At 47.2% G+C, this 23,338-nt stretch overlaps 1 protein-coding gene across 1 annotated transcript in view; it reads left to right on the forward strand.

The window, feature by feature from the left end:
* The window catches only part of syne1b (spectrin repeat containing, nuclear envelope 1b), a 386,581-nt gene that overhangs the window by 346,134 nt on the left and 17,109 nt on the right, over positions 1–23,338 (forward strand). The window contains 9 exon segments of the mRNA XM_055638842.1: positions 277–610; positions 5,859–5,924; positions 6,567–6,712; positions 7,776–7,902; positions 11,110–11,321; positions 15,002–15,202; positions 16,487–16,615; positions 18,102–18,314; positions 22,109–22,201. Of these exon segments, the coding sequence (XP_055494817.1) occupies positions 277–610; positions 5,859–5,924; positions 6,567–6,712; positions 7,776–7,902; positions 11,110–11,321; positions 15,002–15,202; positions 16,487–16,615; positions 18,102–18,314; positions 22,109–22,201 (1,521 nt within the window).

The following is a 23,338-nucleotide window of genomic DNA, read 5'->3' on the forward strand; positions in this document are numbered from 1 at the left end:
TGCTCTAACTTATAGAGGTGCAACCTCTGTATAATAGAGTAACTGCACAGTCTTTTAGTGTGGCACCCCTATGAAATCACTCTCCACCTTCCTGCACTCCAAGGAATAGGGTCCTAGCCAGCTCAACCTCTCCCTATAGCTCAGGCCCTTGAGTTCTGGCACTATCTTTTCTGCACCATTACCAGCTTGGCCACATCTTTCCTGTAACGAGGTGACCAAAGCTGGAACACAATGCTGTAAGTGTGGCCTCACCAATGTCTTGTGCACCGTGTCTAGCTGACGGACGATGACCAGGACGCGTCTGATCGGGAGGTGGAGCTGGACGACAGCTGCGATTTCTCCGGCATGCACTGGTTTGACGGGACGGCCGAGCGGCTGGGCTCCACGCCGCTGTCGCTGAGCCAGACGGCGAGCTCGCAGCAGGCCCGGGGCACCCGCTCTGGCTGCGACACTCCGGCCAGCGTCGACTCCATCCCCCTGGAGTGGGACCACGACTACGACCTGAGCCGCAACCTGGAGAGCGCCGTGTCGAGGGCGCTGGAGGGCCGCGGGGAGGAGGGCGATGACCACGACCCAGAATTCTACCTCAAGGGGGCAGCTGAACTCGCAGGTGAGCTGCTCCACTCAGCCGGGGGGGGGGGGGGGGGGGGGGGGGCAGAAGGTGAGGGGGACGAGGGGTTGTGGGGCAGAGGAGGGGAACGGTAGTGGAATCTGTGGGCAGATGAGGAGAAGTGATGGAGGTCCGGGTGTTGATGGGGATGGGCCATGGTCTTGGACAGAGGGGAGGGTGACAGAGCACAGAGGGAGACTGGGGACAGAGGGAAAGGGGCCAAGGGAGTCTGTGGACAGAGGAGAGGGACTTTGAGGATGTTTGGGACAGTGGGATAGGGAACCAAGTTGAATGGGGACAGAGGAAGAGGGGACGAGGGAGTAGGAGGCAGAGAGAGAGTGGGGAGGAGTCTGGGACAGAGTGAGAGTGACTGGAGGAGTCTAGGAGAGAAAGGGAGGGGTGAGTGAGTCTGGGCAGAGGGGGAGGGCTGAGGTGAATGTGTGGAGGCAGAGTATGTTTTGGAACTTGGAGAAAACAGGGTGGGGTGTGTGGGAAGTGAATGGGTCGAGAGGCTCTGGGCTGCGAGATGCTGGGACTGAAGAAGGGGAGAGCCCTGGATTTGTATCAGTGCGGATCACAGCAGGGTGTGATTGCCCAGGGAGGGACACATTGGGTGCTGAACATGTGCAGTCGAGAGCGGGTCGAGTCAGTAGGGTGACCAGGTAGGAGAGAAGGTTATCTCCCCTGCACTAAAATGAATGCCATTGAAATATTTTCCTAATTCAACTTTCATATGGCCTTTTGTTGCAGCAATTACTTCTCGCTAATTTAAAAAAAATGTAAACTGGTCGCCTCTCCACAGCTGGTGGGTTGGCGGAGAGGATCGAGAGATCATCAAACGGTGTCTGTCACACCTTTGTGTCTTTTCTAAAATTATAGCAGCCAGTGAAAAGGAAAATGCATTTGATCCAAAGTCAATGGATTTTTACATGTGATTTGGTCAATATACTACACCTCTATCGTGGAACGTAGAAAATACAGCGCAAAACAGGCTCTTCAGTCTACAATATGCCGAAGATGATGCCAAGACCATCAGTTGTCAAGCTGCACATTAACCCATATCCTTCCATTCCCTGTATATCCACATGCCTGTCCAAACACCTTTTTAAAAGCCACTAATGTATCTGTTTCAACCACCAACCCCCGGCAGCATGTTCCAAGCACTCGCCACTCTCTATGTAAATAAAACTTGCCTTGTTACATAGAAACATAGAAAATAGGTGCAGGAGTATCCAACTCAGTATCCTGTACCTGCCTTCTCTCCATACCCCCTGATCCCTTTAGCCACAAGGGCCACATCTAACTCCCTCTTAAATATAGCCAATGAACTGGCCTCAACTACCTTCCGTGGCAGAGAGTTCCACAGATTCACCACTCTCTGTGTGAAAAATGTTTTTCTCATCTCGGTCCTAAAAGATTTCCCCCTTATCGTTAAACTTGTTCTCCTCCTTTAAACATTGCCCGTCCCGCCTTAAACCCATCCCCTGTATTATTTGTTTAAGAAAGAAGTGCAGATGCGGGAAAAATCGAAGGGAGACAAAAATGCTGGAGAAACTCAGCGGGTGAGGCAGCATCTATGGAGAGAAGGAATAGGCGACGTTTTCGTCCATAGCCGAAACGTCACCTATTCATTCGCTCCATAGATGCTGCCTCACCCGCTGGGTTCCTCCAGCATTTTTGTCTACCCTGTATTATTTGATTTTTTTTTCCATCCTTGGGAAAAGATTCTGATTGTCTACTCTGTCTACATCTCTCATATACTTTTAATCAGGCCTCGCGCGACCTCTGGCATTCGAGAGAAAGCAATCCGAGACTGCCCAACCTCTCCTTGTAGCTAATAGTCAATAGGTGCAGGAGTAGGCCATTCGGCCCTTCGAGCCGGCACCGCCATTCAATGTGGTCATGGCTGGTCATCCCCAAATCAGTACCCCATTTCTGCCTTCTCCCCATATCCTTTGACTCCACTATCTTTAAGAGCCCTATCTAGCTCTCTCTTGAAAGTATCTAGAGAACCGGCCTCCACCGCCCTCTGAGGCAGAGAATTCCACAGATTCACAACTCTCTGTGAGAAAAAGAGAAAGCGTAACCCCCCTTATTATAAGATTAACCCCCTAATAGCCCCCTAATCCAGGTATCATTCTGGTGGACCACCTCCGCACCCTGTCGTAGATCCTCCGCCCGCACACTACTTTTATACCACACACCAGGGACAATTTACAGAAGATAATTAATCTACGAACCTGCGCGCATTTGGAATGTGGGAGGAATCCGGAGAAAATCCACGCGGTCACAGGGAGAACCTACAAACTCCGTACAGGCAGCACCCGCGATCAGGATCGCACCCGGGTCTCTGGCGCTGTAAGGCAGCAACTCTACCGCTGCGCCACCCTGCCGCCCCTGCAACTAACTAATTACAATCTACAAATTACTAGATTTGTTCATTTTCAACACCTCTCTGTGTTGCTAATCCTGCGCCAATAGTCACTGGCCGATTAGTGCAGGAGCAGGCCGCTCGGCCCATCAAATCCGTGGCAGCTCTCGGCAATAGCATTCCAGCTTCCATCTGAAAAACAGAATTAAGTCAGTCGTCACTGCTCTACTGGTCTACTCCTGGTCCGAACCTGCCGTTCACTTCCAAAAACGTTGTTCTTCTGCCTACCGTGTTAAAGCAGCGCTGCACAAAGGCAGCAGTAGAGAAACGATTACCTTTCCAATGCACATTTGATGACTTCTGCTGCATCTTTTAACGCATATTTGATACTGACGTAATTTTAATCTGTGAAACATGATAGCCACGTTATCATTTTCTGCAGCCGGTTAATTAGGTTACAGTGATTTTCTTTGAGGGTAAATTTTGGGCTGTGTCATCAGAAAAATCTCCCTTTTTCAAATCACGGCATTGTATTTTTTTTGGGTCTTTGACGCAGGCCAGTAGTTTGACATTGGTATCAGATGGGAGGCAATCCGACAGTGCTGCCCTCTGTCAGCACGGCATGGTCACTACCAGTGCTCCAAGGATAGGGCAACCAGGCAATGAATGAAGCAGGGTCTGGATCCGAAACGTCACCCATTCCTTCTCTCTGTCCTGCTGAGTTACTCTGGCATTATGTTTCCGTCTAAGACAATGAATGAACCTGACCTGTGCAAACTCGGGCTCCAGAACGGCTAAAACGAGGGAGCCTTGTGGGCAATTGTGCTTGCAACATCCAATAATGGACAGGTTGATAGATAGGAGCCTTTCATTCAGAAAATAGGAGGCTTGTGTATGTGCGAGATATATTCAGCAGAGCAGGAAGATGGATGTCTAATATTACACGATCATGGATGAAGTAGGAACACGCACTGTTTATTTTTGCCAGGCTCCCTGTCCCAGATATAGATGGGTGGTTTTGTTACTTGGAGGGAACAGAGAGGTGGATGGGGCAGTGTAGACCTCGGGAAGATTGCACCAGGGATATGTTCTTAGGAATGTGAAAAGAAGCTCGTACACTGGTGGAGAAAAATAATCTTGGAGTGTAATTTAATTTTTTCTGTTACTCCAAGAATTTGGAAATACAAAAGGGCAGAAATTGTGTGACTGTTTAATAATTTGGATCTATAGGACTCTGCACATCCGTGCTCTCCTAACCTTTTTGAATGGAGACATCACATGTAGTTAGTGGTTATTTATCGCCCCGTGTACAGACATACAGTGAAATTATTTTCTCGCAAACAGTTTGGTAAAGTATTGCCATTCCTAAGCACAGTCCCCGATTAGTACAAAGTGCAGAGAAATAGCCCACTGAGACCGTATGTAAGAGTCGCCAGGATTTGCAGTACATCTTTGTACATCAGCATCTGCAGTTCCTTGTTTCTGCACAATTTTATTGCATGTTATACAGAATCCTGTGGATTGGATTAGTCTTTAGTTAATAGAAAGTCTTTAGACTTCACTTTAGAATTCGGAGATACAGCACGGAAACAAGCAATTCGGCCCACCGAGTCCGGACCTACCAGCAATCACCTCCTACACACTAGGGACAACTTGCAATTTTACCGAAGCCAATTAACCTACCAACCTGTACGTTTTTGGAGTGTGGGAGGTAACTGGTCCACCTGAAGAAAACCCACGTGGTCACTGAGAGAATGTACATACTCTGTACAGACATGACCAGTAGGCAGGATCAAACCCAGGTCTCTGACGCTGTAAACATAGAAAATAGGTGCAGGAGTAGGCCATTCGGCCCTTCGAGCCTGCACCGCCATTCATGGCTGATCATCCAACTCAGTATCCTGTACCTGCCTTCTCTCCATACTCCCTGATCCCTTTTGCCACAAGGGCCACATCTAACTCTCTCTTAAATATAGCCAATGAACCGGCCTCAACTACCTTCTGTGGCAGAGAATTCCACAGATTCACCACTCACTGTGTGAAAAATGTTTTTCTCATCTCGGTCCTAAAAAACTTTCCCCTTATCCTTAAACTGTGACCCCTTGTTCTGGACTTCCCCAACATCGGGAACAATCTTCCTTCATCTAGCCTGTCCAACCCCTTAAGAATTTTGTAAGTTTCAATAAGATCCCTCCTCAATCTTCTAAATTTTAGCGAGTACAAGCCGAGTCTATCCAGTCTTTTTTCATATGAAAGTCCTGCCATCCCAGGAATCAGTCTGGTGAACCTTCTCTGTACTCCCTCTACGGCAAGAATGTCTTTCCTCGGATTAGGAGACCAAAACTGTACACAATACTCCAGGTGTGGTCTCATCAAGATCCTGTACAACTGCAGTAGAACCTCCCTGCTCCTATACTCAAATCCTTTTGCTATGAATGCTAACATACCATTTGCTCTCTTCACTGCCTGCTGCACCTACATGCCTACTTTCAATGACCGGTGTACCATGACCCCCAAGGCAACAATTCCTGGGAAACAAAAGAATTGGCAACTTTAGTTGAGCGGTTCTTTCATTCAGAGTGTGAGCACTAGGGCACCAGGAGTGTTGGTGTTAAATACCAGGAACACACCCTGGGTGTTGGACTTCTAACTATTCAAATTAAGAGTCATCAGATAAATAGTACCACTCTGTCTCAAGTAATTGAATCTCTGGCAGGTCAGTGCCGAGGCTCTTGCTGTGATTCATGTTTTACTTTATGAAGAGTGAATGCTACATTTCTATCTGCTAGATGTTTGTGTGGTGACCACAACAGAAGATGGCAAAGAGAGGAGAGGAGGGGTCTTTGCCTGATGCAAACTGTGTTCTTATTTTCACAGATGTAGTGATTCCTGAAAGCCCAGAGGCCTATCTAAAACTGACTGAAAGTACTTTGAGATCCACTGGTAGGCAATCAACCATCCAAGCATGTTCTGGCTCTCCTGCATCAACCCCCTACCAAAACCCAACTCATTTTAATACTGACCTTGCATCGTTCCTACCTGACCTCCGATTTTGTGTCCATCACTTGTGTTGTGGAATGCAAATCCAACCGTAAACTGAATTAACTTGCAGCTAACCTTTTTAAACCTCCTTGGACTAGTCTAGTGGCCCGTGCATGCTTGTGCCATTGGAGTTGGCGGCCTGACTTGTACAGGTAGGTGGACACAAAATGCTGGAGGAACTCAACGGGTCGGGCAGCATCTCCGGAGAAAAGGAATAGGCCTTTTTGATCTTTCCTTTTTCTCCAGAGATGCTGCCTGACCAGTTGAGTTATTCCAACATTTGATGTCTATCTACGGTATAAACCAGCATCTGCAGTTCCTTCCGACACATTGTTCTACAGGTAGGTTTTGGATGATGAGAGTGTACGTGCTTCATCATCTGATATTGCACTAGGTTTTCGTTCTCTAGCAGCCTCTTAGTTGAGCGCCCAGCTCCACGTGCCTTTAGCGTTGATTGGATTTGCATGGTGTCGTGGTTAGTTCACAGCCGTTGACTAACGGAAGCCCGTTCCTCCCGTTCACCCCATGTTCTTGTCTCTCCAGCAGGGGAGCACGGCCAGTTGGAAACTCAGATCCGGCAGCTGGACAAAGCCCTGGACACCAGCCGATACCACCTGCAGCAGACGGAGAACGTCATCCGCAGCAAAACGCCCACGGGTCCCGAACTGGACTCCAGCTACTGGGGCTATGTGAGTCTGGGCAGTGGGATGGGGGACGTCCCAGTCATTAGGAACACAGGTCGGAAACTTAGATATCGGAAGCCTGGCTGCTGCCGTGGGTGCACACATTAACCAGACGAGCCCTTTGTATACCTAATTCATTTGTGGACCTAGTTCAATAAGGATTTGAAGCTCCACCTACACTTTGTATATGTGACTCCGGGTCGAATGGTACATGATCACTGTTCATTACAGACCGTATCCCATTTGATTGTAGGTGATTCTAATCCCCACAATAAAAACGGATTAAGTGAAGTAAACCTGGATTAGTCCCTGATTAAACTCACCAGGATCCTCTGGCAATGATAATAATGGAGTTTATACATTTGGCAAAGTTTCCCACCAGCAAAAGTATAATGGCAGATACTCACACCTCTAGGTGTTTAAATAACCTGGACAGGTACCACCCAACACCACCAGGTGCCCTGGAACAACCACACTCTGTTGCCTCACAGAGACCCAGGACCCTGGCTCCACAGGTCATCTCCAGAGTGGTCGGCAAAGCCTCCACTCCAAACAGACCAAATGGGAATCCCCAATGAAAGGTGGTCAAGTTTCCAGCAGATTTCCACTGAAACCACACTGGCCTAACAGCAGTTCAGTTTAGTTTAGAGATATAGTGTGAAAAGGGGCACTTCAGCCCACTGACTCTGCGGCCAGCAATCCCCGAACGCTAGTTCTACCCTATGCACCAGGGACAGTTAACAGATGCCAATTACAAACCCAAATGGGTATATTGAATGGTGGTGTAGGCTCGAAGGGCCGAATGGCCTACTCCTGCACCTATTTTCTATTTTCTATGTTTCTATGTTAACTCTACCCCTGTGCCACCCCTGTATGTAATTTAAACCAGTGGGTACTGAGTCGGTCCATGCCCTGTAAAGTTGCGCTCCCTTGCTCAGTTTGCCACGTTCACTAGTTCCCATCCAGGTTGGTACCTCAGAGTTGGTGTGTTGTGTTGCCCGCTGGTTTGCCCATTGCTATCTTTGTACGCCGCACACGTGCTTAACCTGCCTCCTCTTCTGTTCCTCAGATGAAACTCTTGTCGGAATGCCGTGGGAGCATCGAGACGGTGAAAAGGGTAGGGCATAAACTCAAAGAGGAGGAAGATAAGCTCTCCGGCTTCATCAACCTAACAAGTACAGAGACGCAGACTTCTGGTGAGTTGCCAATCCAGCAGCATAGTAACCGCAATGATTAAGAAACATTTAGAGTTGCCAATCCAGCAGCATAGTAACCGCAATGATTAAGAAACATTTAGACAGGTACATGGATAGGACAGGTTTGGATGGATATGGGCCAAACGCAGGCAGGTGGGACTAGAGTAGATGGGATGTTCGGTGTGGGAAAGTTATGCCGAAGGGCCTGTTTCCAGGCAGCACTACCCTATGTAGTTTAAAACATAATGTCCAGTCATTTGAATGTATTTGAGTGGAACGGATGAATGTGGAGCAATGTCTCTGGGGATTTGGGGCATCGGGGATTAATTGATTAGACAACAATCGCATTATCCTTTATCGTGTGGCTAGTGGCTGTAGAAGTCAGGTCGTTTGTTGCCTTGCAGTTTCTAAACCTGTGCCTGGTTTGCAGCCAGAGATGGGTTTAAAAGGGGCGTGACTGCAGTGGGGATGGTGAGGTGGTTCTACATGCTGTTGAAAGGGCTGTGAATGCAACACAAAGTTCCCAAGTGCTGCCTGGCAGCGGATTGATCAAGAGCAATGAGGGCAGCACGGTGGCGCAGCGGTAGAGTTACTGCCTACAGCGCCAGAGACCCGGGTTCGATTCTGACTAAGGGTGCTGTCTGTACGGTGTTTGGACGTTCTCCCCATGAACGCGTACGTTTTGGGTGCTCCAGTTTCCTTCCACACTACAAAGACATTCAGGTTTGTAGGTTAATTGGCTTCAGTAAAAACTTTAAACTGTCCGTAGTGTGTAGGATAGTGCTAGTGTACGGGGATCGCTGGTTGGCATGGACTCGGTGGGCCGAAGGGCCTGTTTCCACCCTGTATCTATAAACTAAACTAAGTGGTTGGTGTGAAAAATCAGCAGCCAGCCCCATTGTCATTTCATTGAGGCACCAGGATGCAGATACCAGGCTGGTGGAAAAGTTTGTAAACACCTTGCCTTGTAACCTGTGCGTGCACCCGGATCGATCCAGAAGCCCCTGACCAGTAACTAGTGGCATTTGCTCTCCACCATCAGTACCTAACCCCACCGGACTGGAGTAGGCCCACTGTGCGGTTCTATGTGAATGCTGGTCATCGCTTTTCAAAGTCTCCTAATCCTACAACCCCTTCACAGCCCAACAACCGGACTTCCATATGTAGATAGCCCCCATTGAAGCACCTATCCCCACCCCCCACCCCCCCCCCCCCCCCCCTTGTGGCGGAACCATCAGCACTGACTCAAGAAAATTGGGACAATAAATGGCAATCATAAATTGGGGAGCAGGCCTGGTTGGGTGGAGTGAGCCTCCGCTCTCATTCCTTGTTTAGTTTTAATGGTTAGTTTGAGAATCATACCCCATGCAAAGATGTACCCTTCTGCCCACAGAGACTGCTGCTGACCAGTTTGAAACCCTTGCACACTGACCATGGTGATCTGGATCGATCATGCCTCTTGTAACATAGCAAACATAGAAACATCAGACCTAACCCCACAGGTGCAGGAGTAGGCCATTCGGGTTCTATGTGAGCCTGCACCGCCATTCAATATGATCATGGCTGATCATCCAAAAATCAGTATCCCGTACCTGCCTTCTCTCCATACCCCCTGATCCCCTTTGCCACAAGGGCCACATCTAACTCCCTCTTTAAATATAGCCAAGAGAACTGGCCGGAACTTCCCTCTGTGGCAGAGACTGTTGACCAGAGATTCACCACACTCTCTGGTGTGAAAACGCCTGTAGCCCTGCACTCTCTGGTTCTTCAGCAATTTATTTGGTTAAAATACCTGAAGTTTCAGAGAGTAAACAGGTTTCACACTTGCATGCACAACTGTTAGTCAGAACCGCAATCCATCTGACTTGTCACATTACTCAACCTCCTATTGTGTATTTAGCTAACAGGAAGGAATTATAATAGATTGCTGAAAGGTCTCGTAGTTAATCATCTCGTGTGTAAATAAAATGTGCTGGAAGCCTGTTGATCGTAAGGCCAAGAGCTTCTTGACTTCTCGCTGGCGGCACGGTGGCGCAGCGGTAGAGTTGCGCCAGGGACCAGGGTTCGATCCTGACTGCAGGTGTAGTTTGTACGGAGTTTGTACATTTCCCATGTGACCGCCTGGATTGTCTCAGGGTGCTCCGGTTTCCTCTCACACTCCAATGATGTGTAGGTTTGTGCGTTAATTGTCATCTATAAATTGGGTAGAACTAGTGTACGGGTGATTGTTGGTCGGTGTGGACCCGGTGGGCTGAAGGACCTGTTTCCACACTGTATCTGTAAAACTGAAGAAAAAAAAACTTTTGCGGGTGAAGGCAGGAGAATGGTGTTGAGAGGGAAAAATAGATCAGCCAAGATTGAATGGCGGAGCAGACTCAATGGGCTGAATGGTGTTATTGTGCTCCTATATCTTATGGACTTGGTGATATTCTCATGAGTCCCCCAGGCTAGTTCAAGATTCAGCCCGAGAAGGAATATTTAATGCCAGCATGATTTGGACTGTTTCTACATCTGAATGTATAAGCAATGAGAATGGGACAGAGGTGAGGTTTAGATGAGTGTAGTTTAATTTAGAGATACAACGCAGACACAGGCCCTTCGGCCCACCAAGTCTGTGCTGACCAGCGATCCCCGCACATTAACACTAATGTACAAACGCTAGGGACAATTTATGTTTATACCAAGCCAATTAGCCAACAAACCTGTACGTCTTTGGAGTGTGGGAGGAAACCTGAAGATCTCAGATAAAACACACACAGGTCACAGGGAGAACGTACAAATTCCGTACAGACAGCACCCGTAGTCGGGATCGAACCCGGGTCTCTGACGCTGTAATGGCCCTGTCCCATGGTACGAGTTCATTCCAAGAGCTCCCCCAAGTTAAAAAAAATCAAACTCGTGGTAAGCACGGAGAATGAACGTCAGAGCTCGGGGACATCTCTTAGCGCTAACGGCAGGTACTCGGGAAGACTCGCTAATGCACGGGAAGACTCGCTAACGGCAGGTAAGCACGGGAAGACTCGTGAAGATTTTTCAACATGTTGAATAATGTCCACGAGAGCCCCGAGTACCGACGAGTGGCCATTACCGTAAATCTCCGAGCTCGAATCAGGGCAAACTGGGGAGAACTCTTGGAATGAACTCGTACCGTGGGACAGGGGTTTAAAGCTGAGATAACCTGCTAAACGTGTCTTGCTTCCTGTGCAGGTGTGATCGAACGCTGGGAGCTGATCCAGGCCCAGGCTCTCAACAAGGAGCTCAGAATGAAGCAGAACCTGCAGCAGTGGCAGCAGTTCAACTCTGACCTGCTCAGTGTGTGGGAGTGGCTGAGTGAGAGCGAGGAAGAGCTGGAGCACCTCAGCAGGCTGGACAACAGCACCGACATCCAGACCATCGAGCTGCGGATCAAAAAGCTCAAGGTACGCACCAACATTTATCCTTTGCCCAGCAGTGACTAGATGAAGCTTCACCTCGAAACAAAATAACTCACAACGCCAGAGACCCGGCTTCGATACTGACCTCGTGTGCTGTCTGTGTGGAGTTTGCACGTTCTTCCTGTGACCGCGTGGGATTTCTCCAGGTGCTCTGGTTTCCACCCACACTCTAAAGATGGGAACCTCATACCTACCTTTCCTTTCAGAGGCCTATTAAACCCCATCTCCTTCACCAAGCTTTCAGTCCCAATTTGAGTGCATCAGTTTTAGTCAAAAGATAGACACAAAATGATGGAGTAACTCAGCAGGGCAGGCAGCATCGTTGGAGAGAAGGAAAGGGTGATGTTTCGGGTCAAGCCCCTTCTTCAGTCACGACCCGAAACGTCACCCATTCCTTCTCTCCGGAGATGCTGCCTGCCCTGCTGAGTTACTCCAGCATTTTATATGTATCTTTGCTGTATAACCGGCATCTGCAGTTCCTCACGTTAATTTTAATCCAATAATGTTCCTGTAACTCTTTGTGTAAGTGTGGAAAAATCTAAATCTACTGGGATTATCCGTGTGGAAATTAGTATACTCCCCCTTCATTCGGGTTGGGAATGTGAGAGGTGGCACACTTTCCCTGTTCCAACTCCCCCATTCCCAATGCAAATGCAATCCTGATCTGAATGTTCTGGGATTGTATCATCCTGATTTTAAAAATACAAAAGGTCGTCCATGCTTTGGTACAATCAGAGACGGAAACCGCTGTCAAAACATGGAGAGGACCGGGGGACACAATTTCTTGGCGGCCGCACGTGCATGCGCACACGCACGCACACACACGCGCGCACACACACACACACACATACACGCACACACACACACACACACACCATATTTCCCGCAAGTCCAGGAAGGGTTGTAAGCTCACCTGGCGGGACAGGCAGAGTTGAGCTGGGTTTAGTGCTGTTTTTCTGCGCTGGCTGTGGGCCTGGGGGCACCGTGCCATCTGACTGCCGACCATAGATCCTATAGTGGAAAATCTTTGCTGCCGACCTCTCTGACTGAAGTGACCCCTATTTCGCTTGGGCATCTTACAACTCAACGGTATGAATATTGATTTCTCTAATGTCAAGTAACACCTGCACTAACATCCTCATCCTCATGAGTCGTCTTAACAGTTCCACTGCTTGCACCCTTGTACCCCTCTCGTTAGCACATCTGCCCCAGTCAACAATGGGCCATTATGAACTCCACCCTTCCGGAGGTGATCTTGCTAGCCCTGATTTGTTCTGGCCTTTTCTCGCTTCCAGTTTCCCACCTTTCCCCACCCACCCCCCAGCTCTGCATTTCAGTCTAAAGAAGGGATCCGCCCAGAAACATCACCTATTCCTTTTCTCCAGAGAAGCTGCCCGGCCTGGTGTGTCTACTCCACTGAGAACTACTCCAGCAGTTTGTGTAACCCTAAAAATCCACATGTCCTTGGGATGTGAGAAGGAGCACGTGGAGGACACGTATGCGGTCACAGGGAGAACATGCAAACTCCACACTGGATCGAACTCTGGTCTCTGGCTGCGCCGCTGTGCCGCCACATGTGCTCATGAAGGAACTCATAATGGCTGACTTAGGTTCTCATCCTTGATGTGTGTCGAGCTTGCGTTTTCAGTGTAGTCTGGAATTGATCCCCATCAGTGTTCCTTTAAACGGGCGTGTACACATTCAGCACTGATAAGTAAAAACTACTTTTGGCAAAACCTGTGTACGTAAAACAGTAAATATCTCCAATGTTCACAACAACACAAATATTTCATGCTTCAGTAAGCTGACCTTGAGTATTAATCATGCTTTATTATGGTCCAACATCACCATGCATCAAGCTTGTACGCAAACTCGATGCCAACAAATCAAAGTTGGTTTGGTGCTTGGTACTACAGTTGATTTTGTTTTAATTGCGACACGGTTTTCTTTTAAACATTTTCATTGTGATTGATTTTCCTCTCAGCAATCTGGATTAGTTCCGTTGGTGGGGAATGCAATGTTGAAATGCTGTAGCCCCACCTGTAACGCTGCAATGTTGATATGCTATAGCCCCACCTGTAACAGGGAGGTGTAACTGCTGAGCAACACACTGGCCATTTCCATTGGTTTCAGTCTGCAAATCAGTCCCCATTTTAATCGCAACATTAATTTGCACAGCAGCACAATATGGAGAAGCAGCCTAAGGAAGGTTTATGAGAATGATTCCAGGAATGATTGGGTTAACATATGATGAGCGTTTAACAGCACTGGGCCTGTGAGTTTAGAAGAATGAGGAAAGACCTCATTGAAACTAACCAAATAGTGAAAGGCCTGGATAGAATGAATGTGGGAGAGGACCAGAGGCCATAGCCTTGGAATGAAAGGATGTACCTTTAGAAAGGAGGAATTTCTTTAGTCAGAGATCGGTGAATCTGTGCAATCAATTGTCACAGATGGCTGTGGAGGCCAAGTCAATGGATATTTTTAAGGTACACAAAAATGCTGGAGAAACTCAGCGGGTGCAGCAGCATCTATGGAGCGAAGGAGATAGGCAACGTTTCAGGCCGAAGCCCTTCTTCAGACTATTTTTAAGGCATAGATTGAAAGATTATTGATTAGGAAGATGGTCGGGGTAATGGGGGGGATGGTGGGAGAATGGGGTTGAGAGGGAAAGATAGATCATTGAATGGCAGAGTACACTTGATGGGCAGAATGACCAAATTCTGCTCTAATAACTTATGAAGGAACTGACCTCCCATCTACTTCATGGGATGATACTTCATATCTTCAAACTATCTTTAATCGGACTTTTATCTTGGACTAAAACGTCATACCCTTTATCCAGTATCTGTGCACTGCGAACGGCCCGATTGTAATCATGTATAGTCTTTTCCCTGTCCGGAGAGCACTCAACAAAAAGCATGTACTTCGGCACACGTGACAATAAACTAAACTAAATCAAGCTACATCAAAGTGGGTGCTGTGCCAAAGGTGATACAAGGAGCTCAGCAGGGTTGGAGCACCCAGCAGTGTCTTGTATTTGGGTAGCTGAGAGTTGTTTGGAGCAGAGGCGTTTCTGCATAGTGTTGGCCAAGGAGCCAGAGAGCAGAGGAAGGGTCTCGACCAGAAACGTCACCCATTCCTTCTCTCCAGAGATGCTGCCTGTCCCGCTGAGTTACCCCAGCTTTTTGTGACTAGACAGAGAACATAGACCGACACACTCTGTTCCAGGGATAAATTGAAGCATTGTAAATCTAAGAGGGGGATTTTCCATTCTAACTGTTGACTTGGGGATCTTCATTGTTGTAAGTTGGTCTGTACAAATGTAACATGCTTTCAATATATCATAAACACATGATATACAACTTGTTGTTGGCTTTCCCAAACACATAGCGGTTCACACTGGGTGTTGAGCTGAGGGAAGGACTTTGGACTCTGGTTGCTCTCTTCCTTCATTCCCTGTCATCTGGAGAAATGTAGTTTGGAGATACATTGTGGAAACTGGCCCTTCGGCCCACCGAGTCCGCACTGACCAATGATCACCCACCCGTACACTAGTTCTGTTATCCCAGTTTTACATCCTACACATACCAATTAACCGGCACGTCTGGAATGTGGGAGGAAATCAGAGATGAACTTCAGGTTATCCTTTGTGCTTGTTGCAGGAGCTACAAAAGGCGGTCGATAATCGGAAAGCCATCATCTTGTCCGTCAACCTGTGCAGTGCTGAGTTCACGCAGTCGGACTCCAGCGACACGGAGGAGCTGCGGGAACGCCTGAGCCAAATGAACAAGCGGTGGGACCGAGTCAGCGGCCTGCTGGAGCAGTGGCGTCGCACTCTGCAAGATGCCCTCATGCAGTGCCACGTAAGTACTGCTGGTTACTTGGAGTACTTCCAAACTCCGTACAGACAAGCACCCGTAGTCAGAATCGAACCCGGGTCTCCGGCGCTGTAAGCCCGCAACTCTGCCGCTGCACCACTGTGCAGGACACCAGTTAAGTTTAGAGGTACAGCATGGAAACGGGCCATTCGGCCCACTGAGTCCATGCTGACCATCGATCACCCATTCACACTAGTTCTATACTATCCATCGTACTATCTATAAGGCAGCAACTCTACCACTGCACCACTGTCTCTCCCAACTTAAGCTAAACTTTCTTTAGTATGGTTGGTTGAGGAATGTTATAGCCTTATACTAATGGTGTTATCTTTGTAAATCTTCCTTGCATGTTCTCCAGTGGCCCTTTGATTATTATAGTGGGTGCACGCTATTCAAAGGCGGAGCTAATCACACTTGATTCAAGGAACATTATCACTTCTGTCACTGTGAGGATAAAACCTAATCACTGTCTTGCTAAATTACATGAGGTTATTAACCTGCTCTGAACCCCGGAAGGACTCCTTCATTCTTTAAATAGACCTTTGGGATTTGTTTATACAATCTGACAGACCAGATCTTTTGACTGAGGATCTCAAATGAAAAGTGAGCATTATGTGGGGAGAATCGGACTGAAGCGTGGAGTTCGGCCCTGGAATAGATCATGACTTCTTGACCTTCTGACTCTGGGAGATGCCACTGACTCGGGTCAGACTCGATGGCAGACATTTTCCAATTAGATAGATGCAAAAAGCTGGAGTAACTCAGCGGATCAGGCAACGTCTCTGGAGAAAAGGAATAGGTGACGTTTCTGGTTGAGACTCTTCTTCAGACTCGACCCGAAACGTCACCTATTCCCTTTCTCCAGAGAAGCTACCTGACCCGCAGAGTCACTCCAGCTTTTTGTGTCCATCTTTGGTGTAATCCAGCACCTGCAGTTCCTTCCTCCACGTTTCCCAAGTAGACTTCCTGTTGGTTGGAATTGGGAAGTCAAATAGTCAAAGTCAAAAAGTCAAAAGTCAAAGTAGCCGTTATTGTCATTCAGACCATTCAGTCTACCAGTTTATCTAACTTTACCTGGGACTAAATATTGTACCCTTTATCATTTACCTGTACACAGTTGCCAGTTTGATTGGGACCATGCATAGCCTTTACTTTGTCTGGATACCACGCAAACAAAAGCTTTTCACTGTACCTCAGTATATGTGACAGTACTATAAATGAAACTAAACTACAGTGATGTACCTGACTTTGAACCTTCCACACCTGCAGGATTTCCATGAGATGAGCCATGGTCTACTGCTCTGGCTGGAGAACATAGACAGGAGGCGGAATGAAATCCTACCCATTGATCCTAATCTGGATCAGGACACCCTACAGGACCATCACAAGACCCTGATGGTGAGACCTGCGTTGGTTTTTCTTCTGTCCTTCGTCTCATGTCAATGTTATTTGTGAATCAGTGTGACCCTTCCCACTGAGTGAAGGAGGAGAGCAGATAATGGCCAGGGGAGAGAGTGAGTGAGTGAAGGAGGAGCTTGGACAATACCTGGACACACTCACTAAAAGCCCTGTCCCACTGTACGAGTTCATTCAAGAGTTCTCCCGAGTTTGCCCTGATTCGAACTCGGAGATTTACGGTAATGGCCGCTCGTAGGTACTCGGGGCTCTCGTGGACATTTGTCCACGTTGAAAAATCTTCACGAGTCTTCCCGAACTTACCACGTTTCCCGAGTACCTGCCGTTAGCGTTACGAGCCGCTAAGAGACGTCCCCGAGCTCCGACGTACCTGCTAGGTACATTCTATGTACTTACCACAAGTTTGATTTTTTTTTTTTAAACTCGGGAGAGCTCTTGAATGAACTCGTACAGTGGGACAGGGCTATAAGCCACTGATAATTCTGGGACTTAAAGCTGGGTATCAGGATGATTTTCTTCAGACTCTCACTAGATGGCGACGTCTCAGAGTGAGGAATAAAATGGAAGGTGCAATACATAAGCAGGCATATAGACACAAGTAACGACACAGTGGCCCAGCAGCCGAGCTGATTCCTTACAGCACCAGAGACCCAGGTTTGATCCTGACTGCGGGTGATGTCTGTACGTCTCCCTGTGACTGCGTGGGTTTTCCCCGGGAGCTCTGGTTTCCTCCCACACTCCAAAGATGTGCAGGTTTGTAAGTTAATTAGCTGAGGTAAAAATTATATTTTGTCCCTAGCGTGTAGGATACTGCTGGTGTACGGGGTGAGTGCTGGTCGGCGCGGACCCAATGGGCCGAAGGGCCTTTTTTCATCCTGCCGCATCTTTGTATACAAAATTTCAAAAGTATTGATTTCACTAAAATATTTTGTCGTCTATAAAAGGTGAGTGCTTGTTTGATTGGAATATAAAGCACTGAAAAATTCCCTTCAGCCCACCAAATCCACACCGCCCATTGTTCATCCATTCACACACGTTCTATTAAGTCACTTTTGCATCCACTCCGTACACACCAGGAGCAATTTACAGAGGCCACGACCTACAACCCCACCTGTGGGAGGTAACCAACATGGTCACAGTGAGAATGTTGTACGATCAACCTTTCACTCATTTAGACATTTGATAATTGTAACGAGGACAAAAGTTGCCGCTAAAATATAGAATATCTCACATGAATAGGTCTTTGTTTCCATTTAAGATATACACAAAATGCTGGAGTAACTCAGCGGGTCAGGCAGCATCTCTGGAGAACATGGGTCCCTCTGAAGAAGGACCCAAAACGTCACCTATCCATGTTCCCCAGAGATGCTGCTCGACCCACTGAGTTACCCCAGCACTTTGTGTCCACCTTTGGGATAAGCCAGCATCTGCAGTTCCTCCTTGTTTAATCCTGCTTATTTTGATTTAGCAAATCAGACGGGAGCTGCTGGAGTCGCAGCTGAAGGTGGCCTCTCTGCAGGACATGTCCAGCCAGCTGCTGGTCAACGCAGAGGGCAGGGACTGCCTCGAAGCGAAGGAGAAGGTCCACGTCATCGGCAACCGCCTCAAGCTGCTCCTGAAGGAAGTCACGCAAGACCTGAAGGAGCTCGAGAGACTCCTGGACAACGGTGGCAGTCAAGTGGTACGTCATCAGAATCAGTCCACAAATGCATTAACTCTGCAACGTCTGAATTCAGTATCGGTCAAAGCAGCACCGTCTTTGTGGAGATGGGCTGGCTTAGTGAAGTTAGTTGAGGATAATTGTCGGCGGGACACTCAGATCTTTCTTGTCCTGGAGTTTTATCTGACCACCCGAGAGAGGATGAGGCCCCACAAACTCACACCACTGCTGGTGTGAAGGGATGGCTAACCTTTCTGGGTTGAGTATGTTGCAAGAGTATTTACCACTTCTTACTAAGTGATACATTTCTGAAATTTGTCCCCCCCCACCCTCTGTTGTTTACGAACAAAAATAGATAGTCTTGTTACAAAAACTCTTGCAAGGATGTTGCCAGGATTTGAAGGCCTGGGCTTTACAGGGAGAGGTTGGGCAGGCTTGGAGTTTATTCCTTAGAGTGCAGGAGGATGAGGGGTGATCTTATAGAGGTGTATAAAATCATGAGGGGAATAGATAGGGTAGATGCACAGTCTTTTACTCGGTGTAGGGGAAATCAAGAACCAGAGGGCATATGTTTAAGCTGACAGTTGAAAGATTTAATAGGAATCTGGGGCAACTTTTTCACATAGATGTTAGTGGGTATATGGAATGAGCTGCCAGAGAAAGTAGTTGAGGCAGGTACTGTAGCAACCTTTAAAATACATTTGGATAGGTACATGGACAACAAAGATTTAGAGGGATGTGAATCAAGCCCAGGCAGGCGGGACTAGTGTAGAAGGGCCATGTGGGTCGTCATGGGCAAGTTGGGCCGAAGGGCCTGTTTCCATGCTGTGTGTTTCTGTGGCATTACATTGAGTCTTAACAATATTTGTTCACATTATAATCGCAACTGTTGTGTTAATCTGTGTTCACACCACTGTGTGCTGTGCTGGTGAGTGGTGTCTCACCATTTTGTATTGCCTTGGACATAGCAAAGTTGCGCTTTGTCCCAGCCAAGGTCTATTGGCACTGTCATTCTATCTCATACGAAAATGGCGTTGTGTACGCTAAAATATTGTGTGCTGTTAGTGTTCATTCATGTTTAAATTGTATGGAATGTTAGATTCCATTCACGTCAATGTTGTATGTGTTATTGGTGTTCGTCACTTTAAAATTCTGCTGGATGTTAGTTTGCGCCAGTCACGCCAGTCATAAATTGTGCGTTGTATTAGTGTTCATTGGGATTCACTTTGTCTGTGCTGTTAGTTGGTGCTCATGGATGTGCATCATGAGATTCCATTCATGGTCTTAGACTTTGTTCACTCATACTTGTTAATTATGTACTAGCTGCTTTGTGTCTACTTAAACTATAATTGTGTGGGTAATGTCAGTGAATGTTGATTCACACCGTGTGTTTGTGTGTGTGTGTGTGTGTGTGTGTGTGACTCATTGCTGCCATTGTTGTGCATTGTATTAGTGTGAGTCATTCTTTCGTTTGTTTGTTTAGTTTAGAGATACAGCACGGAAACGGGCCCTTCGGCCTACCTAGTCCGCGGCAACCAGCGATCACCGTTCACTACCAGCACTAACCTTACACACTAGGGACAATTTACAATCATTACCAAAGCCAATTAACCTACAAACCTGCACGTCTTTGGAGTGTGGGAGGAAACCGGAGCACCCGGTGGAAACCCATGCTGCCACGAGGAGAATGTACAAACTCCGTACAGCCTGCACCCGTAGTCAGGATTGAACCTGGGTGGCTGCAGCTGCCAGGCAGCAACTCTACCGCTGTGCCACCATGCCGCCCTGGAAAGGGAGCAAGTCAAGTCAAGTGTGTTTATTGTCATGTGTCCCTGATAGGACAATGAAATTCTTGCTTTGCTTCAGCACACAGAACATAGTAGACATTTACTACAAAACAGATCAGTGTGTCCATATACCATAATATAAATATATACACACATGAATAAATAAACTGATAAAGTGCAAATAACAGATAATGGGTTATTAATAATCCAAGTTTTGTCCGAGCCAGGTTTAATAGCCTGATGGCTGTGGGGAAGTAGCTATTCCTGAACCTGGTTGTTGCAGTCTTCAGGCTCCTGTACCTTCTACCTGGAAGGTAGCAGGGAGATGAGTGTGTGGCCAGGATGGTGTGGGTCTTTGATGATACTGCCAGCCTTTTTGAGACAGCGACTGCGATAAATCCCCTCGATGGAAGGAGCAGAGAAGATTTACGAGGAAGTAAACCTTCAGCTCCATTGTCAGTACAACTTGTATCCTGATTAGCGACCCCATCACACCGAGAGAAGTCACTCCCATGTCACTTCTCCTCGGAGTCACCACATGCCATCATTAACTTGGGGTCACCCACTGTGAGCTCAGGGTCATGCAATAGAATGTCACTTGCCCTCTGGTTGCTTCCAACGACACAGGTTCCCCCTCCCCTGCACAGGGCCTGAAGGTTGGAACCCCATCCACTTCATAACATTTGACACTCAATCCCATCCACTTAATAAAATTTTAAAACGACCTTGAGGTAAAGTTTCATCAAATCAAATCCAGATTTGCCACCCGCACCAATAAACTGGAAGGGGAGAGCACGTGTGCTCAAAACGATCGCATTAATGGCAGAACTGCAGAGCACGTTGTATGTAGAATGTGCTGCTGCAGCAGAGAGTTGCTATTCCCTGCGGAAATCATGGTCAGCCTTGAGCACAGGGATAGAGGATTCAACAAAGGTAGACAAAAATGCTGGAGAAACTCAGCGGGTGCAGCAGCATCTATGGAGCGAAGGAAATAGGCAATGTTTCGGGCCGAAACCCTTCTTCAGACTCAACAAGTTGGGAACATAGGAATAAAAAGAAACTGCAGATGCTGGTTTATGCCAAAGATGGACACGAAATGCTGGAGTAACTCAGCGGGTTAGGCAGCATCATGGAAAACATGGATAGGTGACATTTCATGTCAGGACTCTTCTTCAATCTAAAACCTGAAACGTCTCTTATCCATTTTTGCCAGAGAAGCTGCCTGACCCGCTGAGTGATTCCGGTATTTTGTGTCATCATTGGGAAAATTTTATGAATTAGTCTTGTGGATTAAATTTTAATAAATTGCAAATGCAATTTACTATTTAATTTAAACTATTTAGTAGCTGTTTGTTTAGGTTTAGATCTACTGTTGTCACACGTACAAGTTACGGTGAAAAGCTCTGTTTTGCATGCTACCTAGACAGATTAGGGGCGGCAAGGTGGCACAGCGGTAGAGTTGCTGCCTTACAGCACCAGAGACCCGGGTTTGATCCTGACTATGGGTTCTGTCTGTACGGAGTTTGTACGTTCTCCCCGTGACTGCATAGGTTTTCCCCCGGGTGCTCCGGTTGCTTTCCACACTCCAAAGACGTACAGATTTGTAGGTTAATTTGCTTCAGCAAAGATTATAAATTGTCCCTAGTGTGTAGGATAGTACTCAGGCTGGCGTTGACGATGGGCCGAAGGGTCTGTTTCCGCACTGTATCTCTAAACTAAACAAAACAACAAAGATAATACAATACATAAATTACAATCAAGTTAAACTCAAGTGCAGTAGGTAGGGAGAAGGGGAAGGTACAGGATGCAGAAATACATTACATACAAGCCATTACGTTACATACAAGCCTGGGTTTTCTGCTTTATCTCTGACTTCATTTGCGATTCATTCCCTTCAGCCTGGCGAGGACACGAAAGTGCTAAATGTTGCGTGCGATTTCTAATTCTTACCGTTGTTTTCTCTCCATCTCCTTGTTATTGTTGGTGCTCTTGTGGTGAGCTGGTTTAAGGACATCTTCTTCCTTGCAGGACCTGGTGTCGTGGTCTTCGGCAGATGACTTGGACACATCCGGCTCCATCAGCCCAGTGTCTGGTGCCAGCCTTTCTGCTCGATCCAGATCGGTAAATCTCCTCCACCACTCTCTTTAGCCAACTTGGTAGGGCAGGAAGATTGCACTTGCCCCTTGCATTTTGACAGCCGGTGCCATGATACCATACAAACGGCCTCCCCTTGCCCCCCCCAAGAATCAAGAAGTACATCCCAGCACCCCCTTCATGTTCCTCCTATTTGCTCCTCCCTCTCTCTCCCCTGCATGGAATCGAGGAAAACTGTAAATTTGACCTTGGTTGAATGTTCTTGTTTTTTTGACTGTTTGTTCCTTTTTGATTTTTTTTCCCTGAGTTCTGAGCGGTTTGTTTATTATTTGTTCCGATATTTCTGTCTGTTAATCAACCCTAGTTCTTTGAATTGATTTGTCTTCATTCGCTAATGGTAGCTTTTGTGAAGGAATACTGGCTCTTCATTCGTTACGTTCAGGCTAGCAAAAGTGATGAGCAGAGACACCTTTTACACATCTCCCCCACAACATTGTGACCAGTGTTTAACCTCCATTCCCATAGTCTTAATACACTTGAAACCAAATACATGATCGTGTTATTAGTAATTATGTCTCTCTTGCTGTATTCAAGAGAGAGTTGGATATAGCTCTTAGGGCTAACGGAATCAAGGGATATGGGATACTGATTCTGGATGATCAGCCATGATCATATTGAATGGCGGTGCTGGCTCGAAGGGCCTAATGGCCTACTCTTGCACCTATTTTCAAAGTTTCTAATTGGCACTATAATGTATGACTGATTGCAACAACAAAAAATCACCAATTTAAACCGAATTATCAATACAAACGGGTCTTTAACCCATGTAGTTAAGTTAAGAGATACTGCAGGGAAACATGCCCTTCAGCCCACCGAGTCCACACTGGCCATTGTTCGCCCATTCACACTAGTTGTATGTTATCCCACTTTCTCCTCCAATCCCGACACACTAGGGGCAATTTTACAGAGGCCAATTGACCTACAAACCCACATGTCTTTGGGATTTGGAAGGAAACCGGAGCACCCGGAGGAAACCCATGAAGTCAGAGGAAGAAGATGCACATATAGCACCTGAGGTCAGGGTGGAACCTGGGTTTCTGGCACTGAGGGCAGCACAGCAGCGCAGCTGTTAGAACTGCTGACTCAAAGCGCTAGAGACCTGGG

Source organism: Leucoraja erinacea, chromosome 8, assembly GCF_028641065.1.
Source record: "Leucoraja erinacea ecotype New England chromosome 8, Leri_hhj_1, whole genome shotgun sequence".
In the NCBI taxonomy this organism is placed as follows: Eukaryota; Metazoa; Chordata; class Chondrichthyes; order Rajiformes; family Rajidae; genus Leucoraja; species Leucoraja erinaceus.